Below are 14,257 nucleotides of genomic sequence, written 5' to 3'. Positions count from 1 at the left end.
AAAAAAAAAAAGGCAGTTCTTGAGGATTAATTGGACCTTATCAAAAGTACATAAATAATGCCACACTGGGAAAAGACCAAGGGTCCATTGAGCCCAGCATCCTGTCCACGACAGCGGCCAATCCAGGCCAAGGGCACCTGGCGAGCTTCCCAAACGTACAAGCATTCTATACATGTTATTCCTGGAATTGTGAATTTTTCCCAAATCCATTTACTAGCGGTTTATGGACTTGTCCTGTAGGAAACCGTCTAACCCCTTTTTAAACTCTGCCAAGCTAACTGCCTTCACCACGTTCTCCGGCAACAAATTCCAGAGTTTAATTATGCGTTGGGTGAAGAAAACCTTTCTCCAAATTGTTTTAAATTTACTACACTGTAGTTTCATCGCATGCCCCCTAGTCCTAGTATTTTTGGAAAGCATGAACAGACGCTTCACATCCACCTGTTCCACTCCACTCATTATTTTATATACCTCTATCATGTCTCCCCTCAGCCCTAGCCTCCTTAGTCTTTCTTCATAGGGAAGTCGTCCCATCCCCGCTATCATTTTAGTCGCCCTTCGCTGCACCTTTTCCAATTCCACTATATCTTTCTTGAGATGCGGCGACCAGAATTGGACACAATACTCAAGGTGCAGTCGCACTATGGAGTGATATAACAGCCTTTCCATCTCCGGAAAAGATTTTTTTTTTTTTGAAAGGTATTAATCCGCAAAAAAATCTTTTCCGGAGATGGGAAGGCGGTAGAACGAGAGGACATGAAATGAGATTGAAGGGGGGCAGACTCAAAAAAGATGTCAGGAAGTATTTTTTCACGGAGAGGGTGGTGGATGCTTGGAATGCCCTCCCGCAGGAGGTGGTGGAGATGAAAACGGTAACGGAATTCAAACATGTGTGGGATATGCATAAAGGAATCCTATGCAGTAGGAATGGATCCTCAGAAGCTTAGCCAAAATTGGGTGGCGGAGCAGGTGGGGGAAGAGAGGTTGGTGGTTGGGAGGCGAGGATAGTGGAGGGCAGACTCATACGGTCTGTGCCAGAGCCGGTGATGGGAGGCGGGACTGGTGGTTGGGAGGCAGGAAATTCTGCTGGGCAGACTTGTACGGTCTGTGCTCTGAAAAAGGCAGGTACAAATCAAGGTAAGGTATACACATATGAGTTTATCTTGTTGGGCAGACTGGATGGACCATGCAGGTCTTTTTCTGCCGTCATCTACTATGTTACTATTATAACATCCTCACACCTGTTTTCCATACCTTTCCTAATAATACCCAACATTCTATTCGCTTTCCGAGCCGCAGCAGCTACAAGAATAGTAGCATAGGGGATTTGATTTCCTGAGCTGTCTAAGTTAAATATAATACCCTTCTGATGTTGTCAAGGTCATCCTGCCCAGGATGAAACTCGGTGTAACGCAGGTACTAATTGCAGGAGCAGATTCAGTAGTCTCTTAGTTAAATGTTGTAGCTAATATTGTAAGGTCCAGCAACCATATTGCCCAATGCAGATCATGTTTTTTTTTTCCTTCCTCCTTTTGATTCAGTTGTGACCCCTGCTAATCCCATAGATCGAGACAACTCCCCATACAGGGGAATTAAGCAGATTTGCAAATGGGTCTGCTGAGTAGCACTTCACAACATTTAGCTGTGTTCTTACCTAGTCTGGGCACTTTTCCTATTTTCATGAAGTTAATAGCTGTGAGGATCTCATTTGGTAAGAGGGTCCTATCCATCAACCCCTGTACTGAGCCCCAATTTCAAGTAAGAGGTCTCCTGATATGTAGTGGTCAATATCCTTCTCAGCTATTGGCTGTTCTGAGCTATGTAGCTCCTTTTATAAAATTCTACAAATTATGCCCTGAAAAGGTCATCCTCTTTGGTCTCACTTTTATCTGTCCTACACTTTAAGAACCTAATTCCTAATTTTCCGAATTTCCTGTTCAATGTAGACCTGTAGCAGTTTATTCATAATAAGTCCCTTAGATCTTCACAACACAACTCTTGTTGTTCCTTCTTTCCAGGTCATTTGCCTTGGTACCACGTACCCTGATCTTCACTGTTCATGGGCCCCATACTGTGGAAAGCTCTGCCCCTATATCTTAGGCAAGAATAATCGTTCCAAATATTTAAAGAAGGTATGAAGACCTTCCTGTTTAAAGATGCTTATGAGCCCCGCCGAAGGGACACCACCTTGTAGTGGTGGAGGGGCTTCTGTGTTTCAATGACTCAGAGGGCTATGCTGAAGGGTTACCCATATCAGACAGGCCTCTGAGGAGAAACCAGACAAAGAGTGTCCCAAACTGGGAGAGTGGTAAGATGGCAACCTGAAGTTCGTATGCCCAACGGCCCAGCTGCCCTCTGAAGTTTTGTCTTCTTTATGTAAATTCCCTCTCTGCAATTGCACTTTCCTTAACTGAGAGGAAGGGAACAATCGGCTAGGGCTTTTCAGCTTGGAGAAGAGACGGCTGAGGGGAGACATGATAGAGCTGTATAAAATAATGAGTGGAGTGGAACAGGTGGATGTGAAGCGTCTGTTCACGCTTTCCAAAAATACTAGGACTAGGGGGCATGCGATGAAACTACAGTGTAGTAAATTTAAAACAAATCGGAGAAAATGTTTCTTCACCCAACGCGTAATTAAACTCTGGAATTCGTTGCCAGAGAACGTGGTGAAGGCGGTTAGTTTGGCAGAGTTTAAAAAGGGGTTAGACGGTTTCCTAAAGGACAAGTCCATAAACCGCTACGAAATGGATTTGGAAAAAATCCACAATTCCAGGAATAACATGTATAGAATGTACATTTGGGAAGCTTGCTAGGTGCCCTTGGCCTGGATTGGCCACTGTCGTGGACAGGATGCTGGGCTCGATGGACCCTTGGTCTTTTCCCAGTGTGGCATTACTTATGGTCAGCCACTGATGGCCAGCGTTTTGTCCCCTGAGCAGCAAGTGCGGGACTGCTGCACGTCTAACTGCCCACAGATGAAAGGGTTGGCGAGTCTTTTGATTAGCGCCAGCGAAGGAGCGTCGACGCTCTTCGACCTGGAAAAACAACTCCATTGCTCCCGAATTATTCAACCACCATGTCCAAAGGAGTAGAGGAGTGAGTTAGAGGCATATGCTGAAACGGAGGACGTTTACAGCAGAACCCGAATCGGTGGAACCACTCCTAAACACCTCAAGAGAAATCACCTTGGAGTTTTTGGCTTCCGTGGAGGTTACATTGAATGCCATCTGGAAGGCGCTTCAGGACCTGGCGGCAGTAGTAAATAACTTTGTTTCAGATATAATCTTATTGGAGAGTTACATGGACAATTTGACTGAACCCTTTGAGAGTGAAAAATTGATATAATAAATGAAGTTCTACACAAGCTAGAAGTGGTTATGATCCTTAAAATGATAATGGACCAGAAACTTTGAATGATAAGGTGGATGTTATTATGGATGATTAATGTCGAGATTATTGTTTTTCCCAGAGTTCCAATTATGACTCCTAAAGTTTTCCTCAGAAATATTTCCTTAATTATTACTTCAAAAGGAGTGAAGCCTGTGAAAACTGGGATTGCTTTAATCAATGGGATTTGAATTAGAGACTTAAGTATATGTATTGTTAAATAATTTCTGGTTTTTAAAAGAGAGAGAATGTAATCAGGTGTATTATTTCTAACTAATATTGGACAATAAGTATGTTCTCAATGAAATGAATTGACTATACACCGTATTTGGTCTTGAAGAAGCCAACCAGATGATCAATGTGGAATAATGAATTAGACGAGTAATATCTGGGGATAATCAGGTTAATACCATGTTCTTTTTTTCTGTTTATTGTTTAATTGATCTCCTTGTCTTATCTCACTCTCCCTATTTTTCTTCACTTTGTGGTCTAAGAAAGAGAAAGATTGTATATAATCTATATATCTAGTTGGGATTGTTTTCTTCTTATCTTGTATTAATGTGCAGTCATCTCTGTATTACTGTTTGCAAGTGACTCTTGTAAAATGAAAAATTATAAATAAATGATTTAAAAAAAAAGATGCTTATGAGACAGTCCCAGTGGAAGCCAGTAGTCCTAGTATGCTTTTCGGGTACCGCCTGGGGTGGACAGGAGTATCATTTTATCATTTAGCTTTTTTTCTGTTTCTCCTGCTTTCCTGTCAATAATGTATTATTTCCCTTATTTATGTTGTTTATTGTTTTTGGCTTTCTACACCGCTCAGAGTGCTTAAGCTAATAAGTGGTATATCAAATATTTCTTAAACTTGTAAACTCATAATTGCTGTCCTCTGCATATAAAGCCCGCCATGCTCCCTTATTGGCCTCTAGCCTGGCTATTGATGCCAATAACTGGTTTGCATTATCTTCTGCCTCTCTTCGTTCTTGGCAGAGAAAGGTATAAATCAGTCAGGTTTTCAAGATTTCCACAATGAATATGCACAAATTCAGGTGTGCAAATTTCTTCCTACCTGACTTTCCTGAATCGATTATTGTCTGATGTTTCGTGCATCCCATCTGTTACTTCTACAATTCAATCACTAGATGTCACTGTTAACATATCCTAAATCATTTTGTTCTTTTTAGTGAAACGGAACTGTGTTGTCTCAGTTGTGCAAACAGCAGCTAATACATTTTTATTTTATTGTATTTGTTACATTTGTATCCCACATTTTCCCACCTATTTCCAGGCTCAATGTGGCTTACATAGTACTGTAAAGGCGTTTGCCAATTTCAGAACCAACAATATTATCCTCTTATTTTGCAAAAATCACATACTCTGTGTAGCCAACAATATGCAAAGGGTTAAATTACACAGGATAGAGTCACATTGGTGTTTACACAAATCTTTTTCTATTTTAGTCAGTCTCTTCCACAATTTTCACTTGGATTAAATGCGGATCACAAATCAAGAAGCCCTTTATTAGAGGGGAAACTAAAGATGCCCAATATTTCAAATACAGCAATCATTTATTCCTAATTTCGAACAAATAAGTTTTTTAAGCCTTTCGAAAGGAAAAGTAAGAATCAATGTGTCTTATCCGGAGAGGAAGTTGATTCCAAATGTAAGTCCCCTGATATGCAAAGGAATATTCTTTTGGCTCTTGGCTCTAATCCTCGACTTCTCTTCACCACATTGAACTCTCTCCTCAAGGTGCCCCTTCCCCCAACTCCCCCTTCATTATCTCCTCAGACCCTTGCTGAATTCTTTCACAACAAGGTTCAAAAGATAAACCTTGCTTTCTCTACCTCACCACCTCTCCCTCCACTAGTCCATTCCCCTCTCTCTCCTTCCCCTCATTCCTTTTCCTCCTTTCCTGAAGTTACTATTGAGGAAACTACACTTCTCCTTTCTTCCTCAAAATGTACCACCTGTTCCTCTGATCCCATTCCCACCCACCTTCTTAATGCCATCTCTCCTGCTCTTATTCCTTTTATCTGTCACATTCTCAACCTCTCACTTTCCACTGCGACTGTCCCTGCTGCCTTTAAACATGCTGTGGTCACACCTCTCCTTAAGAAGCCTTCACTCGACCCTACTTGTCCCTCTAATTACCGACCCATCTCCCTCCTTCTCTTTCTCTCCAAATTACTTGAGCGTGCTGTTCACCGCTGCTGCCTTGATTTTCTCTCCTCACATGCTATTCTTGACCCACTACAATCTGATTTTCGCCCTCTCCACTCAACCGAAACTGCGCTTACTAAAGTCTCCAATGACCTATTACTGGCTAAATCCAGAGGTCAATATTCCATCCTCATTCTTCTTGATCTTTCCGCTGCTTTTGACACTGTCGATCACAGCATACTTCTCGATACCCTGTCCTCACTTGGATTCCAGGGCTCTGTCCTTTCCTGGTTCTCTTCCTACCTCTCCCTCCGCACCTTTAGTGTCCACTCTGGTGGATCCTCTTCTACTTCTATCCCTCTGCCTGTCGGCGTACCTCAGATTTCTGTTCTTGGTCCCCTCCTCTTTTCTATCTACACTTCTTCCCTTGGTTCATTAATCTCATCCCATGGCTTTTCCTACCATCTCTATGCTGATGACTCCCAAATCTACCTTTCTACCCCTGATATCTCACCTTGCACCCAAACCAAAGTTTCAGCGTGCTTGTCTGACATTGCTCTCTGGATGTCTCAACGCCACCTGAAATTAAATATGACCAAAACCGAGCTTCTCATTTTCCCCCCCAAACCCACCTCCCCGCTCCCCCCATTTTCTATTTCTGTTGATGGCTCTCTCATTCTCCCTGTCTCAGCTCGAAACCTTGGGGTCATCTTTGACTCTTCTCTCTCCTTCTCTGCTCATATCCAGCAGATTGCCAAGACCTGTCGTTTCTTTCTTTACAACATCCGTAAAATCCGCCCCTTTCTTTCCGAGCACTCTACCAAAACCCTCATCCACACCCTTGTCACCTCTCGTTTAGACTACTGCAATCTGCTTTTTGCTGGCCTCCCACTTAGTCACCTCTCCCCTCTCCAGTCGGTTCAAAACTCTGCTGCCCGTCTCATCTTCCGCCAGGGTCGCTTGACTCATACTACCCCTCTCCTCAAGACCCTTCACTGGCTCCCTATCCGTTTTCGCATCCTGTTCAAACTTCTTCTACTAACCTATAAATGTACTCACTCTGCTGCTCCCCAGTATCTCTCCACACTTGTCCTTCCCTACACCCCTTCCCGTGCACTCCGCTCCATGGATAAATCCTTCTTATCTGTTCCCTTCTCCACTACTGCCAACTCTAGACTTCGCGCCTTCTGTCTCGCTGCACCCTACGCCTGGAATAAACTTCCTGAGCCCCTACGTCTTGCCCCATCCTTGGCCACCTTTAAATCTAGACTGAAAGCCCACCTCTTTAACATTGCTTTGACTCGTAACCACTTGTAACCACTCGCCTCCACCTACTCTCCTCTCTTCCTTCCCGTTCACATTAATTGATTTGATTTGCTTACTTTATTTATTTTTTGTCTATTAGATTGTAAGCTCTTTGAGCAGGGACTGTCTTTCTTCTATGTTTGTGCAGCGCTGCGTATGCCTTGTAGCGCTATAGAAATGCTAAATAGTAGTAGTAGTAGTAGTAGTACTTTTAAGAATGGATAATTCAATTTCAGTTGATGGGAATTACGAGTGGAAAGGAACACGTAATTTTCAAACAGTGCACAAGCTTGTTGGAACTTAGTCCATACATTTGAAAAGCATGCAACCTTAAATTTTATCCTCGACCTAACAGGAAGCCAGTGTAATTTCAATAACAACGAGGAAGCCCTCTCAAATTTTAGTAATCAAAAAATTTTGTAAAAACTGCAACTTTATCAGCTTTTCTGTTACTCCGCCATATAAAGAGTTACAATATAGACCAGTTTTGGTGGTTCCTATAATATTGAAGGTAATTGAGAAGATGGAATGTGTAGAGATGACAGTGTTTGGACGATTATCAATACGGTTTTAGGGAAGGACATAGCATTGTCCTCTCTAGATAATGTTAAAGCAAGGGATTGATGAGGGTCATACATTTTATTTATTTATTTAGATTTTGCTCACACCTTTTTCAGTAGTAGCTCAAGGTGAGTTACAGTCAGGTGCACTGGGTATTTCTGTCCCTGGAGGGCTCACGATCCAAGATCAAACCTGATGCAATGGAGGGTTAAGTGACTTGCCCAAGGTCACAAGGAGCAGCATTGGGATTTGAACCAGCCACCTCTGGATGTCAAGACCAGTGCTCTAACCACTAGGCCACTCCTCCACTCCATTTTGTTTTGTCTCTTTGGATGTGCCATTGGCGTTTGACACAGTTGATATGATCTTTTGTTATTAAAGCTTAAAGAAATAGGGATTGTAGGAGCAGTGTCGAATTGGTTTGCTTCTTTTTTGAAGGGTCGTCTAATGCAAGTTATCAGTAAGGGAGAAGTATCTGCAATACTGCCAGTTACCAAAGGAGTGCCATAAGGCTCTGTACTCTCTGCCTTACTGTTTAACAGCTATATGGCCTTGCTGGGTAGAGTTTTTAGGATTTTACAAGTAGAATACAGGATCTATGCTGATGGTGTGCAATTTTTCTTTCCAATCCAAGGAGGTTTGGCTGGATTGATTGATTGATCGCTTGAATGATGGTATGTCAGCTGGTCAAAGATGGATGTGTTCGAATAGATTAATTCTAAATTTTCATAAAAGTGAATTGATGTTTGTAGGAAAGGATGAGGAGCTCTTACAATGTCGGTCTGTAAGCTTGGGCGATTCAGTGTTACCAGTACAGGAAAGTATGCGTGTGTTGGGTGTAATCCTGGATCCTGTATTGCCTATGATGGATCAGATGGTTAAGTCAGCATTTTTTCAGCTTCGTTTGTTAGCAAAGTTGCAACCTATGTTATCACAATGTGATTTTCGATCTGTGGTACAAATTGTGATGATGTCTCGTATTGATTTCTGCAATGTGTTTTATTTGGGTTTACCAAAATCAAAAAATACAGGCATTGCAAGTGATACAAAATGCTTCTGCTAGATTGTTGACGGGTGTGTCACGGTTTGAGTATCTCCAGTCTTACGCTCCTTGCACTGGTTGCCAGTCCACGTTTGAGTACAGTGGTACGGTTGGTACACCAAGAGGGGCATTTTTGAACGGGGACGACCATCTCTAAGGGCGCCTATCTCTGAGGGCGTCCCCGTGAATGGGCGGGGCATCCCATATTATCAAAACAAGATGGGTGTCCATCTTTTGTTTCGATAATCCGGTCGGGGACGCCAAAATCTCAACATTTAGGTTGACCTAAGAGATGGTCGACCTAAATGTTGAGATGGTCGACCTTAGAGATGAGCGACTTCGGTTTTCGGCGATAATGGAAACCAGGGACGCCCATCTCAAAAACGACCAAATCCAAGGCATTTGGTCATGGGAGAAGCCAGCATTCGTAGTACACTGGTCCCCCTTACATGCCAGGACACCAACCGGGCACCCTAGGGGGCACTGCAGTGGACTTCACAAATTGCTCCCAGGTGCATAGCTCCCTTACATTGGGTACTAAGCCCCCCAAAAGCCACTCCCCACAACTGTACACCACTACCATAGCCCTTAGGGATGAAGGGGGGCACCTACATGTGGGTACAGTGGGTTTCGGGTGGGTTTTGGAGGGCTCACATTTACCACTACAAGTGTAACAGGTAGGGGGGATGGGCCTGGGTCTGCCTGCCTGAAGTGCACTGCACCCAATAAAACTGCTCCAGGGACCTGCATACTGCTGTGATGGAGCTGGGTATGACATCTGAGGCTAACATAGAGGCTGGAAAAAATGTTTTGGTTTTTTTTGGGGTGGGAGGGGGTTGGTGATCCCCGGTTCCCTCTGGTGGTCATCTGGTCAGTTAGGGCACCTTTTCAAGACTTGGTCCTGAAAAAAAAGGGACCAAGTAAAGTCATCCAAATGCTCGTCAGGGACGCCCTTCTTTTTTCCATTATCGGCCGAGGACACCCATCTATTAAGCACACCCCCGTCCCGCCTTCGGTACACTGCCGACACGCCCCCCGGGAACTTTGGTCGTCCCCACGATGGAAAGCAGTTGAGGACGCCCAAAATCGGCTTTCAGTTATGCCGATTTGGGCGACCCTGAGAGAAGGACACCCATCTCCCGATTTGTGTTGGAAGATGGGCGCCCTTCTCTTTCGAAAATGCCCCTGCAAGCATTGTACTCTGATTGTGTTCCCTGATATCTTAAAGATGTAATTCAGGAATACCAACCTGTTAGATCCTTACGGTCTGAAAATTTGAAGTTCTCGCCAAGTGTTAATTGCAAACTGTGATATATGCTGATACACGAAACACTGCATTCCCTATAGCAGGTCCACAAATTTGGAACAAACTACCAGGATATTTGAGACTGTGTAGTAGCAGGGTTCAATTCAGTAAGTTATTGAAGACATATTTGTTTGAACATGCATGGGGTTGATGTTGTCAGCCATATTTGTAATATTGTAATTCAGTGTTTGTTACTGTCTGATTATTTCTTTTGTTGTGTATGTTGATTTGTGATCCGCCTAGTTGTAGGTGGACTAGAAATTTTTAAATAAATAAAATAGTCTAAATATGTACGCAATATGGGCTGAGCAAGGTTCCTAAAACTTAAAGGGCTTAACACAAATCGAATAGCCCTGAATTGTCTCATCCTAAAAACAAAAAAAAAAACCATTTATTGGAAGTTTAAAATTAAGGTTAGAGTCTTACTATAACTGCTAATACTTTAGACTTATTCTCTATTTTCAAAGCGTCACCTGATGGTAACATAGGGCCCAATGCACAAAACTTACCGTGCTGTGAACGTTTGCTTTAGACTGATTGTGCATTACTTGCTAAATAACATAGTAACATAGTAAATGACGGCAGAAAAAGACCTGCACGGTCCATCTAGTCTGCCCAACAAGATAAACTCATATGTGCTACTTTTTGTGTATACCCTACCTTGATTTGTACCTGTGCTCTTCAGGGCACAGACCGTATAAGTCTGCCCAGCATTATCCCCGCCTCCCAACCACCATTATTAGTATTTAGGATGGTTGTTTATGGCATACCTTCTTGAACAGATCTGTTTTCAGTAGCCTTCGGTTAGGTCTTGCGTTGTTTTTATGGCCTTCGGTAGTGCGTTCCATAACTGGGTACAAATGTATGAGAAGCTGGTCGCGTATGTGGATTTGTATTTTAGCCCTTTATTTCCCACCCTTCCCGAACCCAATTTGCTTTAGATTGGCTACAAAGGGGTTTTCCATGGCTCTAACGTGTGCGTTAGCAGCTACGAAAATCCCTATGCTAATGCATTGCAAGGAGCACATTAGTTTTAAAATGAGCATTCCTAACAATGCACAGACCTAAGCGCCTACATTTTACTGTGCAATATTTTATGGCAGGTCTGGACCTGTCGTTATGGGGAGCAACCTGTCTGCACTGTATAGTGCAAGCAGACAGCTCCCTATGTTAGGCGCTCAGGATCTCCCGACCACCCCCACCCCAGACCTAAAAGTTTCCCTGGTGGTGCGGTGGACTCTGAACTCCCACCCCTCCTGACCCCCCCCCCCCCCCCAAAAAAGCAAGAATTGCCCTAGTGGTCTAGTGACCCCCCTCACTTTCTTCCCTCCTCCTCTCTGTACCTTAAAAATATTTGAGGCAGTTAGACAGGAGCAGCACCTTCTCCCTCCTGCCTCTAGGCCCACCCTTCACAAAATGGCAGCTCCCAGCCCCTGCCCAGTGTATCCTGGGATGCACTGGGTTAGACTAAGCATAGCCGCATCCCAGAATTCACTGGGTAAGGGCTGGGCACAGGGGAGTCGGGGTCCATGGACCATCAGGTATTGTTGCGGGGGGGTCAGGAGGCGGTCCACTGGACCACCAGGAATTTTTGGTGTGGGGGCAGTCCACTGAACCACCAGGAATTTTTTGTGTGGGGGCAGTCCACTGAACCACCAGAGATTTTCTGCAAGCTGTCAAATACGTTTGACAGCTTCGAGCTGCAAACAATGAGCGATGCACAAAGGGGGATTCATGCATCTAATTTGCATGCAATCCCCTTTGTGCATTCGTCCCTGTTTGCGACTCGGTATTTTTTCCTGCGACACCCATATTGAACAGGTGCCACTGTGCATCGGCCCCCTAAGTCCTTTTCCTGGCAAAAGTTCATAAACTCCAAACCAAATAATCTTTGCTTTTAATTTAATTTCAAAAAATGAGTATAAGCCCATTAATCTCTCTTTGCAATAATCTTGTTAAGTACTAGTGTATCTTCAAATGTATCAAGAGTAGGGTATAATAGAAAAATGGCATCTGCATATGTGAAACAGAGACTTCGAAACATCTCCTAGAACCCTTAAATAGACATTAAATAAAGAGAGTGAAAGAGGAGAACCTTGAAGCACTCTACAAAATAATCAGAACGAAGGAGAATTAGAGGAACCGTTTCATACTCTATACGTTCTTTTCGAAAGAAACTCTTCAAACCAGTCTTGCCATGTATTCCAACCTCATTTAATCTGAATAATAATAAAGACTGATCCACTGCATCAAAGGCAGACAATGTATCAAATTGGTGAAGTACTGCCTGTTTTCCATTACTCAATGAAACCTAACTTCTGAAATCATCTCCAGTAGCAGTGGTTCTGTACAATGCAAAGGTCTAAAACAATGCTGAGATGGGTGTAAATAATCTGAAATCTTGTACATTGACAGAAAATGCTGAACTATGTGACCATTTACTTGAACTTTTCCTGAAATCAAAGATGACAGGCTCCAAACTTTGAGACCCACCATATCTCTATGTTGAGTGGAGGAGTGGCCTAGTGGTTAGAGTGGTGGACTTTGGTACTGGGGAACTGAGGAACTGAGTTCAATTCCCACTTCAAGCACAGGCAGCTCCTTGTGACTCTGGGCAAGTCACTTAACCCTCCATTACCCCATGTAAGCCGCATTGAGCCTGCCATGAGTGGGAAAGTGCGGGGTACAAATGTAACAAAAATAAAATAGATACTATTGGAGATTCTACATGGAATGTTGCTACTATTGGAGATTCTACATGGAATGTTGCTATTCCACTAGCAACATTCCATGTAGAAGCCTGCCCTTGCAGATCAGCAACGCGGCCGCGCAGGCTTCTGTTTCTGTGAGTCTGACATCCTGCACATACGTGCAGGACGTCAGATTCACAGAAACAGAAGCCTGCGCGGCCATATTGAGTGGCCTAGTGGTTAGAGTGGTGGACCTTGGTCCTGGGGAACTGAGGAACTGAGTTCGATTCCCACTTCAGGCACAGGCAGCTCCTTGTGACTCTGGGCAAGTCACTTAACCCTCCATTGCCCCATGTAAGCCGCATTGAGCCTGCCATGAGTGGGAAAGCGCAGCATACAAATGTAACAAAAATATAAAATAAATATAAAGACTTTGTATTTATGCTTATAATCACAAAATAAACTTTTTTTTTAACTAGCAAACACAAGCACATGGATGTGAAGATTTAGTAATCCCTCCACTTAAAATTGTTTTTCAAAAGACATTTTAGATAGTATTGGGCAAAACTAAGTTGTCTTCTCCTCTTACAAAGTCTCGATGGTTTGTCATTTCAGAAAAACAACTGTATATTGCCAGAGGATTTAAAGAATTTTTACCTTATGACAGATGGCTTCCATATGACCTGGAATGTGAAGTTTGATGGTAAGTCTGCCCTAATCTTTTGCTTACCATACACTGGGTTTTCCACTTCCATATTTGATTCATTAAGGCAGGGGATTTGATAGACTAAAAAAGTGTTATTCAGTGGCACATTTATAACTGTAGTTCTTATCAGAATGTGATTGGTGTAGTTCAACTTCATGATATATGAGAGAAGTTAAATATCATGTGTTACAAAATATATACAGTTGTTAAAGAGGGTGTTTGACCACTATACAACGTGTTTTTAAACTCTCTGAAAGTTACTCAGGAGACTGTACTTCTCTACTGGGTTCTGTCACCCACAAATGACTTATTACCCACCCAGATAGGTGGATTTTATTTGACTTTCTGAGCTTTCTATCCCAAATTATTATTCCATGTCAGAGCCGAAGTCCAATCCTGCTGGCTTTCCTTGTGCTAGTATACCTCTGACAGTAAATGTACTTTTTAAATGCATTTTTCACCTAGAGAAAATGATGGAAGCTGGACTGTGCCGTGTTATTTCCTTTCACTCCATCCAGTTCCATGGAAATGGAGTCTGATGTGCACAGAAGCCATATTTGGTACAATTTCTCTCTTCTTTTAAACAGTACTGCGATGGCTGTAACACGTCTGTTGAAAAGAGGCTTTCTCAAAGACAAGCTACATTTGGATGCAGTAGGTATTTTCTTGTCCCCAGAGGGCTTGCAGTAATCCTTCGTTGCCTCAGGTACAAACTTAAGTGGCCAGCTGAAGATCGCAAGGAGCTGTAATGGGATTTGAACCCCAGCTTCCTTGTTTCTTTCTAAACATTAAGCTACACCTTCACTCCATAGTTTGTTATAGTCTGTAGGCGGAGATCCACACGTATCCCCTCGCAGTTGTACACTATTAGGACCGACCAATACATGTATACATAGAGGCTCATTTTCAAAGCACTTAGCCTCCCAAAGTTCCATAGAAACCTATGGAACTTAGCCTCCCAAAGTGCTTTGAAAATATGCCTCATAGTAACATAGTAGATGATGGCAGAAAAAGACCTGCACGGTCCATCCAGTCTGCCCAACAAGATAAACTCATATGTGTATACCTTACCTTGATTTGTACCTGTCCTTTTCAGG

At 43.0% G+C, this 14,257-nt stretch overlaps 1 protein-coding gene across 1 annotated transcript in view; it reads left to right on the top strand.

Moving 5' to 3' along the window:
- TPGS2 (tubulin polyglutamylase complex subunit 2) overlaps positions 1-14,257 on the top strand; it is a 52,477-nt gene that overhangs the window by 16,304 nt on the left and 21,916 nt on the right. Inside the window, exon 3 of the mRNA XM_030191893.1 lies at positions 13,070-13,157. Coding sequence (XP_030047753.1) covers positions 13,070-13,157 — 88 coding nt within the window. The remainder of the gene's footprint in view (positions 1-13,069; positions 13,158-14,257) is intronic.

The sequence above is a fragment of the Microcaecilia unicolor genome, chromosome 2 (genome assembly GCF_901765095.1).
Source record: "Microcaecilia unicolor chromosome 2, aMicUni1.1, whole genome shotgun sequence".
Classification (NCBI taxonomy): Eukaryota; Metazoa; Chordata; class Amphibia; order Gymnophiona; family Siphonopidae; genus Microcaecilia; species Microcaecilia unicolor.
Note: the sequence above shows the minus strand (reverse complement) of the source record. Positions and strands in the feature narration are given on the sequence as shown.